General features: G+C 36.2%; 1 protein-coding gene across 1 annotated transcript; it reads right to left on the bottom strand.

Annotated features, from left to right (window-relative positions):
* Positions 1-9,919: 9,919 nt before the first annotated feature.
* LOC149189927 (hydrophobic protein LTI6B-like) lies at positions 9,920-10,462 on the bottom strand. The gene is made up of 2 exons (XM_089413320.1): positions 10,341-10,462; positions 9,920-10,171 (listed from the first exon to the last, which is right to left on the bottom strand). Exons 1-2 carry the CDS (start codon positions 10,425-10,427, stop codon positions 10,079-10,081), a joined length of 180 nt encoding a protein of 59 aa, XP_089269446.1. The 5' UTR covers positions 10,428-10,462; the 3' UTR covers positions 9,920-10,078.
* Between the last annotated feature and the right edge of the window lie 12,333 nt (positions 10,463-22,795).

Here is a 22,795-nt window from a genome sequence, read left to right as displayed (position 1 = left end):
CTCCCTTTCTTTATGTTAAAGGGGATAAACTCTCACAACAAGTGGAAAAGGTCCTCTTTGAATCTGCTGCTGAGAACCAAGCATATTTGAAAATGCATGTTCTCCCTGATATAAATCTTGAAAGGGGAAAAGAAATAATAAATGAGATTTGCATTGATTTATGTGCCAAAACACTCAATTTGATGCTCAAAACTTAGCAAACACAACACTAGCAGGTTCGTCTCGTCATTTTGCAACTTTTGATTGTAAACATGACCAATTTCTGAAAAGTGCTTCTTTGTATGGAACTTTGTGCCAAGCATTAATGAAACCTGTGGGCTTATTCCATGAGCCCTCATATTCCTTGCTCAAAACATAGTAAACACAATATCAACAGGTCCATCTCATCATTTTGCAACTTTTGCCTTTAAACACGATTAAGTTATGTAAATTGCATCTTTGTCTCGAAATTCATGTCAAGCATTAATGGCACATATAGACTTTAAACCATGAGCCCTTAGATTCATTGATAAGATCTAGATTTTGTCTGCATCATTGGTATCGCCTCATAAAATAATAAAGAAATCATATAAAAATCATCAATTTCTGTCACCATCACCTCTCGCCTCGACCTCTAGGCTCCACTACCTCGAAAATTGTGCCATGAAAACTAAATATTACCTACATTAATTTCAAATATTGTCTTGAAATTCATGCCCTAGTATGCATGTGTTGCCTTTGTCTCCTCTCACGATTCCCCCTCAGTCGAATGAGCATGTGTTTATATAACCTTAACATCAAGCGGGAATTTCCATAAGTCCGTTGGAATTACCCCAAATAGCATATTAAAAATGGTGCATAGTTTTAATGCCTATGGTTATAACAACCATACATAACCCTGGAGTGTCATTATATTACATATAACTATTTCAAATAACCTCTACCAAATATATTAAACCAACATACTTTGTCATTTAGTCCAACGAACCATGTCATAAACCATATAATATACCATCTTTGACCACACACCTTTCTTGTTATCATGTATTGGAAGGGAGACATGTTGGTTTTGGTTCGAAGGTCCTAGGGTCAAACCCACACACCCCCCCTATATTGGGTTTGATATCATACATAGCCTTCAAATAAAACTCTACGTGCTATGTTTAACAAGAATTAATGTTGGTGCAATGGTTAGTCATTGACGTGATACCATCATGGTTAGGGGTTCGGCACTCAACCGTTATGTCAAAATTTTCTTAATTGGTAGACCCACATGGACAACCACAAGGTGCCATGTAGTTCCCTCTAATTAGCCCACATGTCGCTCGTGGATTGTTAATGTTAAGCCACATCATTTTTTACTATGAAAACCTACATGGCCAACCACATGGTGCCATGTGACGCCATCATTTTTTATCTTGGATGGGTCCAGATGTAAATCACTCTCATCAATGATGTACCCCAGATATTGAACCTGGGTCATACCAAAAGTGCATTTCTCCAAATTGGCACATAATTTGTGTTATCACAGGGTTTGAAGGACCTGTCGAATATGGTGTGTATGTTATTCCCAACTTTGGCTAAAGATCAGGATGTCATCCAAATACACTAGCATGAACAAGTTGGTGAAGGGTTTCAATATGTCGTCCATTAGCCTCATGAAGGTTGTAGGGGAATTCGTCAACCCAAGAGGCATGACCAACCTTTTGAAAAGGCCCTCCTTGGATTTGAAGGAAATATTCCATGCATCAGAGGGTTCGATTGGTACTTGGCGATAACTGGACTTCAATTCAATCTTGCTGAAATATTCCCCCCCATGAGCTCATCCAGAAGCTTATCAATCCGTAGGATTGGATACCTATTCTGGACAATGATCTTATTCAGCACACGATAGTCAATACAGAGCCTCCAAGGTCTATCCTGCTTCTTTACCAACACGATCAGCCTCCCACAGGGTGATGAACTTGGATTTATGTGCCCTTCTTCCAACATCTTCAGAATCTGCCTCTTGATTTGATCGTTCTCTAGAACAAAGCATCGGTAGATTATTCCATTGGTTAGCGATGTCTCTGGGTTAGATCGATGGAATGCTTGACCTGATAGTGTAGGGGTACCCCTGTGGGTGAGGTAAAAATGTTCCTTGAGTCCTCCATGACCTTGTCCATCTGTTGCTCCTACGTGGAGAAGCCCTTTCTGGAGGCTATGGATGTGGCCACAATCTTCCTCTTACTCTGAGGATGAATGTTAAGGAAGACAAATTTCCAGGTCTGGGAAATGATCTTGCTACATTATTTAGAAGAGATCAAAGAAAAGGTGGTAGACGATCTTACCTCTGGTATCATGTACAATTTCTGACCTAAACTAATAATAACAGAACAACGTATGGATTCATACACAACATGATGCTTCAATGGGTATAGATGACCTAATAAAACGTCACAGACTTCTAGAGGGGAAACATCATATAATATCTCATTTGCAAAGGGGTTGATTCTATAAGGAAGGTGACACTGTTGGCTGACACAGAGATCTCACCCTTGCTGGAGCCACCGATGGTGTACAATTGTCAGTGTGGTGTTGTCAGCAACTTCAATCTCTTAACAACCTTAACTGAGATCAATTTCATTTGGCTCCCACTGTCAACGATTAAATACACCAAAGAACCCTTTACCCACATCTACAAGTGGAAGAGGTCCTACCCCTCCTCTGGATCCTCAGGTACCGACTTTTGCAGCTAGATGGTGCCTACCGTCACAGTGGGTTCAAAATCAATGATCTTGTTTGCCTTGTCGAGTTCTGACTTAGAATCAAAGCATGAATCTGTATTTGAGTCTTTTAGCTTAGAAATTAGCACTTTCTTTGCACAACATCCATTGGTGTTGTGAATGTGAGTTTTATGGAACTCACACCACTTTTAGGTGTCCTTGTGCGCCTTCCCCTTATTCTTGGCTTATGAAGTTGAGGGGTTGTATTGGGGGCTCAAAGTCTGACTCTGCACTTTTCTCTATGGCTTGGGGGTGCCTTTTCTCTACTTTGGGTTCGCATATCCAAAGTCTCACTTCTTCTACTTTAATTTTTGCTCAATATTGGGAGCATATCGATATGTTGCACCAAGTGAGGAGATGTCTAGGAACTCCATTTCCTCCTGAATTTATTTGTGAAAACAACCGCAATACTTGAGCATTAGTTATTTATCTGAATCTTTGATACCCAAATTTGTGTGAAGGGTATGGAAAATATTTGTCAGCTCAACCACATCTTGATCCCTTTGCTGCCACAACGTAGTCCATTTTATGTACTTGTCATCCTAGCTCCCAACAGGGTAATATTTTTCCTTAACAACATCCCAGAAAGAGTTCCAAGAGGGTATGACTGAAAACAGAGAGAGTTCCTCGACATGTCTCTCATAACAAGTTTCCCACTAGTCCTTGACATGTGGGGTGACTATAAGTAGTGCAAAAGTAATCTTCTCCATATCAGAGAAATTATAGACCAAAAAATAACCTTCCAGCAGATTTATCCATTTATCTACAACATTTGCATCTATTTAACCTTTGAATATAGGGATATCGAAGTTAAATTGTACCTTGAATGGGGTGGATCCTCCAAAGTGGTTGTTGGATGAAGATGCATCGCTGGTTGGCATTCGCCGAAGGATCTGGGAAAAGTTGTCCATCATTTTGTTCCTCTATCGCTTAAGGGATTCTTTGAGCAACAATTTTATTAGATACTTGACACCCTTGTCTTTCTTTTCTTCCGCCATGGGAGGTCGTCAATGTCAACAGGGCCAGTCTTGTAAGGGATCAACTAGTTTAAGTCCCAACTCCTTACCCAACTCCGTTGGGGACATGCACGGAAAAACAGAGAAATAAAAGACTCTTCTAATACCATTGATCCAGACTTATGCAAGAACGAAACATAATATAGATATAAACAAAAAAACAAAGACACAATCAAAATAAATCCTAATTTCATTAATATCAAAGTATTGAAAGATGCTTACATACAGAATGGATCTAAACTAACTCGGGTGATGGTAGCTTATCTTTAAGAAGATATGGGGTGGCTATATGCCTCTGAACTGTGTTACAATGAGGCTCAAGGGAACTTTTTATTATTTAACAACAAAGGGAGACCCTAAACAACCAAAACCTTAACCCTAGGAGATGGAACAACAAGCGTTTGTGGGCCTTGTTGGGTTTAGTTGGACAAATAGCTTCCTGAGGTCGTAACTTGGTCAGATGTTCTTTGTTTCGCATGTATGATAGCTTGTTAAAAAAGTCTCTTTGAGTACTACAATATTTGTGGCACAAGCTTGCTACAAACCTCAAAAAAACGTTTTTTAGGGGGTCAAAACAACTCCGAAAGTTTAGGACCCAAAAACTACTAAAAATAGTAAATTGTGCTATAATCAAGGAAACTGATGAAACCAACTGGAGGTCTAGGTGGAATAAGCGGGTGGCCACCAATATCCACCTGGATCACCAATTGCAAAACCAAAGTCATGTGTATGATGATGACAACATTTTTGACTGCCATCTCCAAGACAAGTTACACTGTAGGCTAGAAAAGTTGTGTGTCCCTAAAGGTAAGCATTTGCAACTAATCAGAGAGGTTCACACCTCCAAGGCTGAAAATCACTTTGGTGTAGGGGAGATAGTAGCCAAGTTATAGAGGTATGTGTATTGACCCAAGATGCATGACCCTGTCACTAGGTTCATAAGAGGATGCATGCTTTGTTGTAGCCGTGCAAACCTAGTAACATGAAACAGGACCTATAACATCCCTTACTTGTACTCGTTCATCCTTGGGGAAGCATTTCCATGGAATTTGTAGGAGGTTTACCAACAATTAGGAAGGGATATAACTACCTATCTATGGTAGTTGAGAGGTTTAACAAGATATGTGTTTTAATTCCCTATAGAAAGACTATCAAAAGAGAAAGAAGCAACAAACTTGTTCTTTGGACAGGTTTGGGTGCACTTTGGGATATCAAACAACATTGTTTTAGATAGGGACACTAGATTTCTCATTGCATTTTGGACTACATTGTGGGAGAAGATGGACATGAAGTTGAAGAAGTCTACGTCATTCCATTCTCAGATAGATGGGCAAACATAAGTAGTTAACATGACTTTGATGCAAATTTTGAGGGGTTATAATCAAAAGCATCTGAGGACCTAGGATGAAAATATGGTATATATACAATACTCTTATAATAGAGTAATCCACACTTCTATTGATAAGTCCCCATTTGAAACTTGTTTTGGATATTTCTTTCCTTCACCTTTGGATATTGAGTATGGGAAGCAAGGAGGAATGTAGGACGATCTTACAGGGGATGCCTTGAGGGCTGAAAAAATTGTTGAGAAGCCACACAGGATCATTGACACAAAACAGAGAAGTCATTCAAGGTGGGACACAAAGTATGGTCACAGTTGAACAAAGAGAGGCTACAGTGTCCTAGTAAAAAAATGAAGCTTATGCGATATGTTCCCTTTGAGCTACTGGAAAGGGTGGGTGATAATGTCTATCAACTCAATCAACCACCATACATGTGCATTTACTCAATTGTGAATATAAAGAATCTTAAACTCTTTGAGCCTTCCATGCTAGACTAGGAAGAGGATAGGTCCTACCTTCTATGGAGGATTTGACACCATATCCCCAAGCATAATTAACAGAGGATACAATTTTGGAAAAGAGGTCCAAGGACCAAAACTATAAGACATGGGCAACATGACCTCTGGTAGATTGGATTGAAAACTTCTAGGCAAAGCTAAATGATACACTTGAGAGATGGTGGAGGGAAAAATTCTTCAGCTCATTTAGTAGAATCTTTTGGGGACCAAAAGCCTTCCAAAATGGGGAGGTGTGATCCAGAATGGATCATTATATTGTTTCTCATCCATCTCGATAATTCCAGAGTGGAAAAAGTGGACAAAATTTCTCGTAGGATCATTTTTAACAACGAGACCCAATTTGACAAATTAGTGTCTGAAAAAACCTTCCGGGAGCATTTTGAGGCATCAAAAGATGTTTTTTCGGGGTTAAACTCTGTTGCTCTAACACAACACTTTTTTTCATATTCTACATACAAATACCTTTCCAATGACGCAAGAATTGCATCAACAAAAGTTCGTATGCAACAATTATGCCACTTAGAATCTAACTTTCCTACTTTCACCACCATCATTCGAGAGGATGTTGCACTAGCCCCCATTATTCATGGAAAATGGGCTAGTCGCATGATTATGATGAAGGAAGCTATAGAAAATTCCATATTGCAACTATGGTTAACAATTGAGGTAGTCAAACCTGACCACTAGTAGGCTATCAGGATGTGTTATAACCAGACCACTAGAGGAAAATGGGTTACATTCTTTCGAGTGCAATTGTTCCATGGATGAGAAAAAATAGCTAAGAGAGATAGGAGATAGAGCACATAGAGAGGATTTGTGCACTATATTAGCCCATAGGCCATAAACCATGCTTCTTTGTACTCACAGTCATTTTTTGTTTAAAGAAAGAGAGCAGAGTGACCTTACCTTCCAGTGGGGTTTTCTCTTGAAAGAGTTTCCCAGGTCATATTTTGTGCCAAATCGTGATTTGTGAGTTTTGTTTCACTATTCTCTAATTTCGGCAATATTTTAATTTTGTATGCATACAAAATTAACAATAATCTATAGATTCATAAATCTAAATAGAAATAAAACTCTAATAGTGTAGATTTCAAAATTTTAAATAGAATTTTATCATATATGTTGTGATGAACTGTCTAGTGGAATATCCACAATAGTTTACAGTCCAATCCTCCACCAACTCCTCTTCTTAAAGCCCATTGCTAACCCATCGTCAATGCACTCGTAGCACCAAGGTTCACTCCTCCTTCAAGCCTTAGCAACAATGTAACACAATGGAAAGCACTGACCCCTTCGTATCTTGGAGCGGCGTGTTTTAAGGGTGTGGAGACCAAATGACAGGGTAGTGTCACCCATTCACAGCCAACTATGCAACAATTGTTCATGGAGATCACCCCTCCAACTCTGCACCATGAGCCAATTGGGCCCCCTCAGCCAACTAAGCACCAAGAGCCAACAACGCATAGTGAGACGAATGAGCATCCATCATCAACAAAGCAACCTATCTCGAATGATAATGACTATCGTCTCACCCCTATGGTTTGGGAAGACCCCTTCAGGTCACTCTGGGGCTCCTGCGCTCATGTTACTTTTATGCTTTAAGTCTTTTTGTGTTGACAAACTTATCAGAAGGACTTTTGGTTTCCCTCATAAGGGTAGATGGTCCTGCCCGCTTTATTTTTGTGATTGCCAGTCCTTTTGACTTTTGGTTTCTTTGACTATGTCTTGTGTTGCTACAATTTTGTGAAAACCAATCTCTTTTATACTTGGCCATATCACCAAAACATATAATCTTTATACATTCTTTATATTAAACGACTCCCGACCTAATATATATATATATATATATATATTATAATTTTAAAAATTTGATAAAATTAAAATTAATATAAATTTCAACCTCTTTAAAAACAAATTCTTCTTTTATTAAAATCCTAAAAACAAATTTTTTCTTTTATAAAATCCTAAATATAAAAGTACACATATATTTGTTTATTTAATTTATTAAACCTTAAATTCCCGATATATTTGTTTATTCATTTATTAAAACCCAAGGAGAAAAATATTGATATCTATAAATGGGATAGTAATATACTAAGGACATTATATACGTATGCTTGATTATACATATTAGAATTATCAGACTTATGTAACATGACTGTTCGTAATGAAAATTTTCGTGATGTAACATGACTTTTCGTAATGCTCATGAAAAATACGCTAAATCCAAAACGTCTTCTCGTTAGTGATTTGATTGTTAGAGAAATCGATTTCCTTTTTAATGAAGATACTGTAGAGAGATCGATTTTTTTTAATGAAGATAAGTTGTGTCTTCTCATTTGTGATCTGATTGCTAGAGAATCTCATTTTTTTTTAATGAAGATAAGGTAGAGAAATCGATTTCCAGATAAGGGTGAAACCAGTAGCGGAAAACCAATAGTTTTATTGGTGCTCTGGGGTTTGTTCTGGTTTGTTATAATAAAAAAAATTCAATGTATATTTTTTGGATTTTTGTCTTAATAAGAGAAATTTAACATATTCACATATATGGCGATTCTTAACATATTTACATATGTGGCGATTCTAAGATGCTCAATTTCTTTTAACACATTCACATATGTGGTGATTATAAAATGCTCATCTATAACATTTGAAGAATATTTAATTTTGTGATTTCAAGATGCTCATCCATGATATTTTTGGAATATTTAATTTTGGTCCATGATGTTGGATGGATCATATTGTCTTGTTAAAATAAGAATTACAGACTATTTCTTTTCAGCATATTTAAGGCCATATGGAAGCAAATGGCCTGTTCAAATTTGTTCTACATGTTTTTATTACTTTTATGCATTTTTGTTTCACTGAAAATGGTGTGGTGTTATAGGAAAGCAAGCAATATGATTATCAATTAGTATTAGTATTATATGTTTTTATGCATTTTTGTTTTACTAAATATGAATTCAATATGATCATTAACAAGTATTAGATATATGTTTTCTCTGTTTTCAACTTGATACATATATGTTGTAGTGTTTTATGTGATTTATCTGTCTTGAGAGAGGATTATGTTGATTTTTGTCTTCTCACATAGAGATTTTGATATTTTCTCTTTTCAGGTCTGGTCTTGAAAGGGATGGTAGACAAATTATGGTATATGTAGTGATTTTTATATGCTGTAGTATTTTATATGATTTATCTGTCCTTAGAGAAGATTATGTTGGTTTTTGTTTTCTCATATGGAGACTTTGATATTTTCTCCTTTCCAATCTTGAAAAGGATGGTAGACAAATTATAATATATGTACTGATTTTCTTCTTCTGAAAAAAAAAAACCAAAAAACAAAATCAAAATCTTATTAGTCACTAACTACAATCCCAAAATATAGAATAACTCTCTCTTTTATTCAACTCAATATAAAATAACGCATTTCTATTATTCAACTCATTAGGATAATTCACAAACTGAAATTAATCTCATCACTATTATTTTCAATAAATTACTTTTATAATTCATCACTATTATTCAATAGATTAAGATAATTCACAAAATAAGTTACTTCATAGCTCATCAGAGTTATTTAACACATTAAGATAATCCACAAAATAAAATTAATGTTATCACTATTATTCAAGTCATTTATTCAATTCATTCTAAATTCAATAAATTTAATATATTAAAATTAATTTCAAAAATAATACATACATCTACCAATACTAAATATATTACGGAGAGAGTTCTCATATATTACCAGATATATTCACAGAAAAGTCATCACTATTATTCAACTCATTAAGATAATTCACAAAATAAAATTAATCTCATCACTATTAACGTGTATTCACAAAATACATATAAATTTAATATATCAAAATTAATTCCAGAGATAATACATGCCAATGTACCAATACTCACAGGGTATTGCTATATTACCAAATACATTCACAGAAAATGGCTTGTCTTATATTACCAAATATATTCACAGAAAATGACTTGTCTAAGTTGGATAAGGACAAAGTCATGGAATTATAAATTCTCATTACAAAAATCACAAAATCTCAGTTTAACATGGAGCATCAGATTGGATTTGCCAAATTGGAGAAGTTTTTCCAATTTTTTAATCTTTACCATTTTGACAGTCATGAATGTTCAAATGTTCAATATGCCAATGACAAACATATTGACACAGAGACTTAAGTAAACATACAGGATATTGAAAAACTTATATGTATAATCCTTTAGAAGTCATTAAACATACATGTGACAGAGAAGTGTTCACTAAGTAAATGTAAAGCCATGTGCCAAGTGTATATAGATATGAAATTACAACCTACGGTTAACAATAAAGAACGCTCAATAACAATAATGAAAAACACTGCAGAACAGGATTGTTGCTGAATCAAATCTGGTTGGTTGCACAGACAGCAGCCCCAGTTACATCCACATCCCCCAAAAAATCATGGATTTGACTTGGTGATGGCGTAGATGGCGTATATAATTCCCGGTATGTACCCCAATATCGTGAGCAGCAGACATATCCAGAACTCAGCCTGTCACACAAAACAATAAACCCTCAAAATTATCAGCTACCAGTAACTTAAATTAATGAGATCAACACATTTATACAGACCCAGCTTCACAGAATTAGCACTCCTGGACCAAAAAAAAAGAAAAATGAAAACAGAGGAATGAGTGTTAGATCAATGAGCAGATGCTCACATGGCAGCCGTATTTGAGAAAAACTCCCAGAAGAGGCAGAAGTATGGCCAAGAAGATGTCGACACAGTTTGCAGTGCCCTCCCTCATTATGACTGAAATAATGACAACTTTTTCAGAAAAGTGAAGAGCCCCAATAAATCCTATGCTAGTGGGTATTTAATGTCTCTAAGACAATATCTGACAGGACCTAATGCCATGCTAACCATACATAAAAACCTCAAACCATGCTATGCATCCGGAGGCGCATCTGAGATGTGACGAGCTGAGCATGCATGACACACCATGTTTTCCGATGGTTCCATTTTTCTGAGCAGGCCGAACCTGGAATTAATGATGCAATAAATATTTCTTGCCTCCAAAAAACTGCATCCAATACAATAGGGACGACAGACTATTGATACAATGTACACGCTAAATTTAAGTTTGAATTTGTCAGCCAGCTTGAAATTTGAAATTTGAATTTATATTTACCGCTCAACTAATGTTTTTTTGCAGTTCGAACGCACTCTTTTCCATACCCAGCAGTCACCATGCGCTCTGCTATGCTGGGAAGCTCCTGCTCGGCACACCGAGCGACATCATGTCGATTTTGCAAATTCCATCGACTTTAGAATTCCTACCTCGACTGCCACTGCAGCTGCAGCTGCTCCCATCCTCGTCTATCGTCCCGTCGTCTGACAAGCCATCTTCCAGGGCAGCACCAAGTTCGGCTTGACATTGACTGTCAAAATTCGATGAAATTCCATCTGTATGCAGACCATCGACATCTCCACGAGGCGCTGCGTGCGTACCAGCTTGGCGAGCCACTGTCCGTTACCACTTTCTTCTCTTCGGCAGTGGAACAGCAGCGGCTTTTGGGACTTCAAATCTCTCCCACAGATCACTCTATGAGTTGAGGCCAAATCCGCTTGCTATGTATTGGCCCATGTATTTATCTTACACGTTTTTACAAATAAAATTTACCATTCTTTGTACTTTCTTATGAACTGCAAACTTACCATACTTGAATTTACTATTTTTTTAACAACTGCATTATTACATCTAACCCTATAGAATGGACGAATTTGCGAATTACATTTGCCAATCCGGCCGAACTCAGTGATTTTTTTTAAAGCTGTGATATTTTAACGATGTAAACCTGAAAATTGTCAATGAACTTGGATGCCGCTAATAACTACTATATCAACCACTGACTCGCTGCCAGTGCCGTTTAAATCTCTGAGTCATTAAACCATTTTTCTTGATTTTTCCTCTCATATTTTTGTGGGCTTTGTTTCAGCTACAACCACAACACAAAAGCTATTAATCTCAAAATTCTCACGAGACTACAAGTTCCCAGCACTGATATTTTCATGTTTGGCTGCAATTCATTCTTATCTACGGGACTAACCCACATTCAAAAATATCGATGCTTGCATAACGGCGATGAGCATTATCGAACCTTTCACAGCAAATCTTTTTGTATAAGCATGTGTGATGTCCACACTCCTATTTATCCTTTGTGGAGGACGAGAACCAGCAATACAAATGGCATTGCAAAGTCCAGAATCGGAGCCATGTTCACCATAGTTTTTCAATCACAGTCTCATAATATTACAGGATCAGTAGTTCAATCCTCTTCAATGTAGTGTATTAGAATGAACTTTGAAGAGAGATAGGTTTCAATGAGGACGCAATCTTCATTTAATAAACAACATAGGTTTGCAAGATATTTCTTTGTCATGATCTTCATAGTTATATTATGGTTACGACATTCCCGTCATAGTGGCAATGTTATCTTTGTCTTGCTTCAACTGCAATACCATCGTTCCAATCCAAATATCAACAATCATAAATGCTAATCGCTGCGTTGTGAAATCTGTATATATATTTTAATTGTTTGCGACTTCCTTGACATTTTAGACTCGAAGTCTTTTAGGATCTCTTTCCTATAGCATGTAAGCGTGCAGTGAGAATGTTTTGGGAGGATTTTTGGTTGCTTAGTTATTGCTAGTTATTTTAGCACTAGTTTGGTTTTTATTTTTCTATAAAAATATTTTTTCCCTTCTGGTTAAACGTTATTGAGGTTGAATTTGTTTAAATTTTCTCAATTTACTTTTAATTATATAAATAAATGCGCATAAATATCCATTTCATTTTTAATGTGTAATTAAATTAGTATAAATAAATGTGCATAAACATCCTCTCATATCTAGATAAAAAATCATAAAAATTAATTAAATTATAATTTATTATTATTAATAAATTAATTAATTTGAGTTAGTTTTATATATATAGATTTACTCTCATTTTATTTGGTAGATTTTTTATTGTAAATATATTTTGTTGAAACTTGTTAATACTAAATATCTAAAAAAAACATAATTTATATTGCCACATGTTTATACTATGTTTTTCTTAATTAATCAATTTAATTAAAAAGACAAAAATGGGGTGCCGGGCGCACACACATATACACATTAGTATTACCTTAGAATAGCAAAATATCAAGATACATCAATTAGATAGCCATTGTTTAAACAAAATTCACCCTAGGTTGTCCTATGCATTTTCAGGAACCATGTTGGTAGAAAGAAAAGATGCCATTGAGAAATCCCCAATGAATATGCCTCATTGTCCACATTCCATGCATTTTTAGTAACCATATTGGTAGAAAAGAACGATACTATTGAGAAATCGTTCTCAAACTTGGTAGAAACTTGTTCATACAAGTTTTTTGTAAAAGTTGCTACCTGTTTTTGCTATTGCTTCCCTTTACTCTCCTTATCTAGACAATATGATGTATAATGGTTATGCTTATGGCAATTGAAACACTTGATTTGATTCATGTCCTTTCCTGGCTTTGAGTTTGACTTGTTACTCTTTCCTTTATCCTTGTTGAGTCATTTAATTTTTCCTTTAATTATTTGACCAAATGTAGTTGGGATCTTGTCATCACACTTATCGTTGGTTTTTAACTGCATCAGAGTCTCCTCTTAAATACAATCCTCCCACAACCTTTCAAAGTCAGGAATGTTGTCGTGCGTAGAAACATCTTAGATAAATGGTTCCTGTGAAGTTGTAATCCATTCAATTCCATGTATACCAAATTTGCATTTGTAATATTATCCCCAACTATTGCAATTTGATCACAAATCTGAATGACCTTGCTAATATAACTGGTGAATATGGTATAGTAATCTCTAGGGGTATGAGTTCATTTTGCAATATCGTCTACCTATTTATGTTCCCACTATGGTAGAGGCCAACTAGGGCATCAAACATCTCCTTTATTGTTTTCTTTTTTAATATACGAGGAATCAAATGGTCCTTTATGGTATTCATAATCTTCCTCTTCACCTTGGCTTACTTGTTTATGTTATCACTATGGTAGATGCCAACTAGGGCATCAAACATCTCCTTTATTGTTTTCTTTTTTAATATATGAGGAATCAAGTGATCTTTTATGGTATTCATAATCTTCCTCTTTGCCTTCGCTTACTTATGAGCTTACCACTACCACAAATCTATAGGCTAAGCATAACATCCTTGACAATATCACATTGATCATTCTCTTCTAATAAATTGTAACACTCACTTTGTATGATAATAAATTTGAGTTTCCATCTAATCTATCCTCAAATTTGATGCTAGATTAGGCCATTTTTGAGATCTAATGCATAAATTCCTAGATCTAAAAATTAATCCTTAAAATAAAAATTGAAACCCTCTAACTACTAGTTCTTTTTGGCAATTAATTGATCGCTATAAACCATTGAGAATATCAGTAAGAGAAAAGCTTTGATACCATGTACATTTTTCAATCCTAGTTGATTGTTGTTTTAGTGCTCTTTCATTAGATAAGTAAAAAAAATGTATTTAACAAAAAAATAATTTTTTGAACATTCAATTAATGTCACACTAGTTGAAAAATGAATAATGAATGAAATAAAAAACACATAGAGGTATTTCTCCATTGAATCATATTTCCATTCCTTCGGAAAAGCCGACAAGGTGACCTTTACAACCTACCTTTAACTAGCAACTGTATGGTCATTAAATCCCCTATATTTGAAGTGTACACCTCATGTAAGAAAGGAAAAAGTTGAAAAAATACGATACATTAGTATGAATTGCTCCTTTGTGCCATTTTTTACTCTTCCCCTTCTATCAACAATGAAGCACACTTAAGCAATCATTAAAGACAAAGTATGACATATATGGAAAATATTGTTATAGTTGTGTAGAGTCTATTATATTGGCTAGTAACTTCAACAATCTATTCCTTTATCCTTGAATGCACTTTGTCCTATGTTATCTTTCTTTCTCTCTTTTATTACAAGATTGACCTCTCCTATCTTGTCCTATTTAAGATTTTGAAATAATATAATTAATGCCTTGAATCTTAGCAACTAATCTCCTCAATCTTAGTTTCCACCTATCTTAATCTTGAGATATATAACTGAGGTTAAATGTTAATCCAATTCATAAATGTTCTTGAGCTTCTAGAACATTTCATTTACATTTCTAATACTACTTGGCTTCAAATCTTAAAAGCTTTCACTTTTTCTTTTATTCATGAAGTGCAATTACAAAATGGAGTAATTTTCCACTTTTGCTAAGTGGTCACTAAAGACATTTCTTGAACTACTTCCTACATATTGTGGCATTCAAACTATGCAAAAATTTCTTCCTCAAGCTACATTTCTCAATAGAGTACTCATGCTATTATTGGAATGATGTAAGTTTTCCTTCATATTTTAGCTTAATGAGGAAGACATCTAACATTGTTGCAAAATTTTGTCGTGATTAGTTTGTAAAATTAATTATTTGCATCACACAAGCCAATGAAATGTTTGATATTTGATATATAGAGGCAAATAACCGACTTCAATATAGTCCAACAGATGAGGAATATAAAATGGATTATGGAAGCATATGATTGAACACATATGCATCAAAACCTACAAAACGCCAATAATTTTTTTTATGGAATTTTGGTTTTGACTCTTAAGCAATTTTTAATTACAAACTATAGGAACTATGTTTTCCAATTCCCATTTTAAGAATGACATCTTTAGGAATAAATCAAGTTAAAAGGATGAAGAGGTACATCGAGAGAGAATAGTATGTCATTTGGGATAAGTACTTGATTGGAACTTCAGTTATGACTTGACAAAATTGCTTGGTCTTGCCCAACATTCAGCCCGAAATATGTGTCCCGTGACCTTAGTTATTATTTTTCCTTTATTAACTTTATTACATGGAATTTTTTCTTTATTAACGCCCACCCCCACCAGCTAAGCCCCTGAACATTAGGAACGTTGTCATACTAGCGCTACGGGATTGAGGGTCGGGCTCACAACCCACCCTTCAAAGATCTTCTTGTAGTGTTCCTGCCACATTTTTTACAGTACCTTGCCATTTGGAAAAGTACCCTCAGAGAAAGTACCTTGGCATCCATCCTTACCTCCTCCCTTATTCTTTGCCCCAATCCTTCTTATTCCCTTCTTGTCTGTCTCCATCCTCCTCCTATGGCATAATCTCTATATAATTCATGGTCATTATACAATTATATAACATCTTCTACACATGGTCCTTCTCTTTTAAACTTTTGACTTGGAAATGAGCAAGGAACATTCAAACTCAAATATCTATTTTATATCATTTATAATTGTGAATCTAAAGCATTGAGATAACAACATTAAATTTTAATAATGACATAATGCCACAAAAGGATGTAGTACAATACTTTTTTTCTTTGGAAAACCATTGTAGCCACCAATAGTTGTATTAAATATTGGGTCTAAAGTCATGGGGGAGACATGGATAATTTTCCACCCTCTTTTCAATATCTCTTGGGATCCAACAACCCATTCCATAGATAAGTAGGAACTGATGGATCTTCTCTTTAAGAACTATTGAGCTTCATGCAGTAAGTTGAGTAGCTCCTTCTAATGTTGGTTTTGCAAGGGTTAGCTTCTAATGCCCTCCCAAGGTATTTATGGATATCCTATGTATCTTGAGTGGGGACTACATTGTCATTTCAATATCATTCTTGCTTCACCATCACATTTTCCAATCAACATTATCATATATTATTGCATGGTGTAGTACGCTTTAAGATCCATGACTTATAAACACAAATTATAATTTTCTCCTATGGTGGACAAAATGGTAGCAATACATAAATTATGATACAAGTGAAATAATTAAAAATGCATTCCAAAAAATGTACAAGATAATCCTATGTTTCGAAAATCGTATTGGAGACTAATACAAAATCCTTAAAAATACCTTTCTACAAGAGATGCCCTTTGGAAGTATCATTTTTATATACCATGGAGCATAAGACAATAGATAGGGATTATCATTCTTTGTCAACTAGAAGTTTTGGATGCTTGGAAAATTAACTCAATTAAAAAATATTCCTTTCTAGAAGATCTTCCTACATTTTGCTTAATGTTGGTGCATACGAAGGGATCCTTCCCAATGATAAAATAAAGCAAGGTAACACTAGGGAACTATATAATGACTTTGCAATTGGTGCAAATATATCATATATAATATTTTCAAGCATAGTTTCCACATATTTCTTCACAATCATCATCATGTTATCATGTTTGGCAATAGTGAAACAAACGATTTGACAAATCCTACGAACCCTTCTGCAAAGTTTTAGAATGGCAGTGTTTACTACACTAGAAAAAAGGAAGCCCTCTTTGCTAAGAAATTCAATTTCACTTCCAATAAAATGATAAACATATTTAGAGACCATAAACCACCTTGTAGAAATGATTATTTATCTTCCTAAGAGGAAAATTAGCAAGGATAGAGGACACTATATTATTTATTTAACAATCAGCTTCTCAACCCCTAGAGTAAAATTAGCAAGGAAGAAAAGACACTAGATTATTTATTTAACAATAAACTTTTCAAGACTTCCCCTCCAGACTGTGGGACTAAGCGCACGAAGCACTCCCAAACCTTGAGAAAACCCCATCTATATCGCTCTATAACCACCTCAGGGGCCGGGGGGGGGGGGGGGGGGTTCGGCCCCCCCAGCCTTCGACCCTTTCGTCTTTGGCAGTCTTCCTTCTAATACCTCCAACACCTCATCCAGCTCCCGATCCAGGGTCAATAGCAAAGCCTCGGCTGCAAACCACAACCCTAAAGCTAATGGCTTTGTGTCTGCGGGGGGCATTCCCAGTCAAAACAGTGTGACAGGCCCATCCCCTTGCAAACCCCTCTCGGAGAAAACACCCACATTGATCATAGAAGATCCTTGGATCGATGAATACAGAAATCACATGAGTAAACATGCCTTAATATGCTGATTCATGGGAGTTCGAATCAATGAAAAGGCTCTCTGCTGGTGGATAAACCAGAAGTGGAAGCCTAAAGGGGACTATGAACTCCAGCTGGGGTCAAGGAGCTTTTTCACTCTCATCTTCGCTCACAGGGATGATAGAGATCGCATTTTCAAAGGAGGCCCATACTTTTACAACTCTGCAGGACTCTACATGATGTACTGGAGACCCATCTTTGCTCCAAAACAGGAAGATTTCAAAAAAGTTCCAGTATGGATCAGACTCTACTCTCTCCCTGTTGACTACTAGAATATGCGCATCCTAGAAGCCATCGAGAATCAGCTAGGAGTCCTTGTCAAAACCTCAGATCTCACATCTCAAGGTAAGTACACTGCCTACGCTAGAATCTGTGTTTACATGGATGTATCAGGACCCCTCCCAGGTCATATTGATTTGGTCCATAGGGAAGTTCATTGGAAGCAATCCATTTACTATGAAAACATCCCATTAAAATGTCGGACATGCTGACAGCATGGACATCTTAGTCATGGTTTCCCCCTTAATCAACCCCCACCACAACCCTAAGAAGAAAAGGTGGATAATCCACCCCCAGGATTCATCCCATTATTAAGGAAGAACAAAGGGTAGAAGGGAAAAGAATCCTCTGAAACCCTCCACTAACCCGACCCCCACCCAGCAGAATAGCTTTGAAGCACTTGGAAACCTTGATCCAAATCAGAACCCTCTGGAATCTCCCGCCCCTATTGTTCAATATCTATCCATGATTGTTCAGTTATCAAACCCATCAAACACTTCCATCCCAAACCATGACTCACACCAAGCTCAACCACAACAACAAAACCCATAGCCCCTTCCTATCCAGAACAATACAAGCCCTACCTTATTGCAACCCCCTCCATGTACAGGAACCCATTCAGACCAACCATCCTCAAACTCCCACTAATCCTTTGGAGGAGATCATAGGCCACCTAGATCTCCAAAAGGTCAATGAGAAATGGTCCAAACTGGGAGTGGATGCCATCCCCCAGGAGCATTAGGAGAAAATAGAAATGGCATACCTGCAGTTGGAATATCTCAACCAGAATGCAGCCAAAAAGAAATGGGGAAACAACAGCCAATCAGGCATTCAAGCCAGCATAGATCTGGACCAATACAGGCCGAAAGGTTCGGGAAGAAAGAGGGGGCAAAAATCCACAAAACAACAAATACAAGAACTTGGCGGGCGCCTAATCAATGAAGGAAAAATCAGGGCCTTGGTCCTATCCATTCCAAAGGTTACTCAATGAAGATCACAACCTGGAACATTAGGGGGCTAAATGGTACCTCCAAAAGATGAATTCGTGCAAAAAAGGAGAGCATGAATGAACAACTGGAGTTGTCTTCTCTACAACAAAGAACTGTGGACAACATGCCTGAGTTAGTGCAACATTCTATTATACATAAAATGGTAAATCTGATGTTATGCATTCTTTTCATGTGAAATATGATATACTATCATTTGCAATGCATAGGCATAACTATATGAACTTTTTTTGTTGTTACAGTTGACAGGCCAACTTGTCGATTCCAATTATTTGATGAGCATGTCGATGAAAGAAATTATAGCATTGGGAGCACTTCTCCGATCAGTACCATCCCAATTTCCTCCTCGAGGGTGCTTCCCCCTATTGTACAACCAATGGGGATGTATTGTCGGCCACACCCACCACCTTTTTCCTTCATTAATTCTCCCATGCCTATAACCACCTCCCCAAACCCTTCCCAATTCCCACCCCTACCCTTTAACCATCCGCCCTTCTCATTGTTCCAACCATCCACCCTTAACATTCCAATTTCCCCCCTAGGGTGATCCCTCGCCCTAGGGTTATTCCCACTATCGTACAACCAATGGGGATGTATCATCGCCCCAACCCACTACATTTTTCCAATTTTTCTCCCACCATGCCTTTATCCATCACCCCTAAACCATGCCTATATCCATCACCAAGTGCTCCACCATCTACCCAGGAAGGGCAGTGTTCTCCATTGCCTTAGATCTTCATGGTGAGAATGAATAGTTGATCAAAAACTTATCATTAATTAATGAAATTGATTGTATGCATTTTGGATTTTACAACTAATTGGTTATTGAATTTTTGCAGCAATATCACTTTGGAAATGCACTTGGGAGTGCCAAGAGTGGCGATGGTGACTTATACACCCAATTTCTAGATCAGTCGTGAGGTGGATTTTCCATAATGTCATTCATGGCCATGAACTTCCATTATCTATGTTGGGAATGAAGTTCCATTTTGTAGAAAAGAAAAATGTATAACTAGAAAAATTTGGAATACAAATACTTGAATTTGAACTTGTGTGTATGACAATGTCTTCATTGAATTTTAAATTCATGATGTGGATTTGATGTTATATTCTATTAATGTTACATTAGTTTTGTGGAATGTAGTTAGAATGGATTTATTTCTTTCATTTACAAGTTATCAAGTTTGCAAGTTAAGTTACTTTTATATTTATATCTTACTCAATGTTGCATGCATGAAAAAACATATCATTACCAAGGAACTTTGCTTAGTTATAATAATAGATGTATCATGTACATGAAGAGAGCATATATCTAGATTTAGATTTAGTTTAATTTTTAATTTATGAAAAAGAAAACTAAAGTTGAATTTATGAAAAAGAAAAGTACACTATACATGCCATATAAGAAAATCTGCTAAAATAGATAAAGATTTGAGCCTTTACCACTTCACTAGTAACATTTAAAGATGACAACTTTATTGATAAGTGGTGTAGTATTATTTAAGTTTTATATATATATATATATATTAACAAGTCCTTTATTTATCTTTGGAGCCCTGTAATAGCCTAGGTCCCCTTAAGGTTGTGGGTTGAGATAGCCGGCTCTAAAGCCCTAGATAGTTTGCGCAGTACATAAATTGGCACCGTTACATTGGCGAGACACATCAAGCGGAGGTTGTTGAGCTAAAGTTTCCCCAAACACAAGCATGATATGTTTTGTTCTATTAGGTTGTCTAGTTGGCTCTACCCAATTTTGTCCTATATGGGTATGAGTAAATTGTAATATTCTTCTGTAAATAATTTGTAAGTGAAATTGTCAATTGTGGAATGAAAAGAGTCATGATGTAATTGAATAGTCAATAGTTGTGATTAATTAAAAATATTCATTGTTGTGATTTTTTAAATTGATAAAACAATTATATTCTTTAAATTAGAAAGCAATTATTTGACTATGTATTATAAAGACCTTATCTTATCTTAATTCAATCCGTTTAAATTACTTCTTATTTTTTAAAAGAAAATAGTCTTATTGTGTTTTTCTAATGGCAGTGTAATTGTTTGACTTTATAATATAAAGATGTGAAGCTGTTTAATTTTACAATAAATTTTATTTCATTGTTAAAATTTGATAATATTAAAAGTTAGAATTTTGTTGATGGAACAAAGAGACAACATCCCACTGGAGTTATGGAACATGTACATGGGGATTGTATCTGCGATTTCAAAGTGCATCATCATACTTTCACAAGGTTTACAAGTCATTTCAAATACTAATGATGTTAGAAAAATTTGGGTCACACCTAGAAGACTATACCTTTTGGTGGAATAGGGAGTAGCTTGAAGGAGTCTTATTGGTCCAAGCATGGTTTTCAGAGACAAAACATTTGAAGAATGTCTAGTCATGTCAATGTTTGTTTTATTTTAATGGTGTAAGCCTTAAGATATTTTCTTAGATTTATGGCTTAAATAAGAGGTAGTGCAGGGGGCATTTCCATACTCTAGAACCCTCCCGTGATCCTTTTTTACCATTGGATCAGTATGCCCCATATTTTATTTGGAAAATTCAAACATATTGGGGCAAAAGAGTGGGTATTATTATCGATTATCTATGGTCCTCCTATTCCAGCACGGTTCAGGGACACAATGTAAGAGAATCTATACTAGCAAAGAAATGACATTCTGATGATTGGAAGGTCAACCCCCAAGAAGCATGAATATTGTCTACTCTCAACTTATCCTCGCAAATGCTTGCACCTTCATATTGGAACTTAAAGTTTCCTCCCAACCAATCTCCTTCTCACTTCTCATGAGCCCTGAGGGTTTTCTCAAGCTAAAATTCGATGGGGCATCCAAAGGTAACCCTGGGGATGCGGTTTTTGGAGGGGTCATCAGGGATTCATGGGGTCGGGATGTCCAAAAACCTAACCCTAGGAGATGAAGCGCTAAACTCTGGGCCTTGTTTGGGTAAATTGGTACATCAACTTCCCAGGGTCGTAACTTTGGCATACGATCTCTGTTTGACGCACACAATACCTCGTTAGAAAGATCTATCCAAGGAATACAACCTTTGAATGACCAACATTAGTGAATGATCCATGTTGGTCCTGATTTTCCCAAAAAATGTCATTTAGAGCCTCAAAACGGCTCCGAAAGTTTAGGACTCGAAAAACTACCAAAAATAGTAAATTGTGCTACAAATAAGGAAACTGAAAGAATAAAATAAACAATGGTGGGGATCCAAGTGGAATAGGCAGGTGGCCACCAATATCCACCTAGAACAGTCAATCACCCTTCTCATCTAATAAAATCCATAAAAGCATAAAATAATTCCTTTATCTCTTACAAACCATAGAGATAAGGAAATGATAAGTAAATTATCCATGATATAAGAGTGGGTAGGTATATAGATCCCCATTGATGCCTTGACAATGAGGTAAATGTTCTCATAAGACAATATGTCCATCATAAAATGTATGCTCCATCTCACACAAGTGGCATCATAAAGTGGACAACTCACTCAATAATGAAGTGTAGGGGCTCTAAAGGTGTAATGTTTCCACCAAAAGGTTCAATCTTTCATCATCCAAGTGTCATATCACATCCAAATGTGCCACATCCTCTCCAACTAGGGTATATAATCTCTTCATGTGTGCCACATCCTCAAAGGCCTAATGCCCTCCAAAGTAATGAAACAACCTCCAAAAGAAGTGGGATGTCCTTTGAAAAAAGATGTGTAGGTGGTGTTCAAAATGTGTAAGTAACCCTCCCACATCCTCCAAAAATTCAAAGCTCATGCCCATGTCATATCTATGCAAAGTACATCATCAAAAGAGAGGCTCTAAA

The sequence above is a fragment of the Pinus tabuliformis genome, chromosome 3_1 (genome assembly GCF_031772625.1).
Source record: "Pinus tabuliformis cultivar Carrire ecotype Pingquan chromosome 3_1, CPIR1, whole genome shotgun sequence".
Lineage (NCBI taxonomy): Eukaryota > Viridiplantae > Streptophyta > Pinopsida > Pinales > Pinaceae > Pinus > Pinus tabuliformis.
The sequence above is the reverse complement of the archived record's forward strand: the minus strand, read 5'-3'. Positions and strand labels throughout refer to the sequence as shown.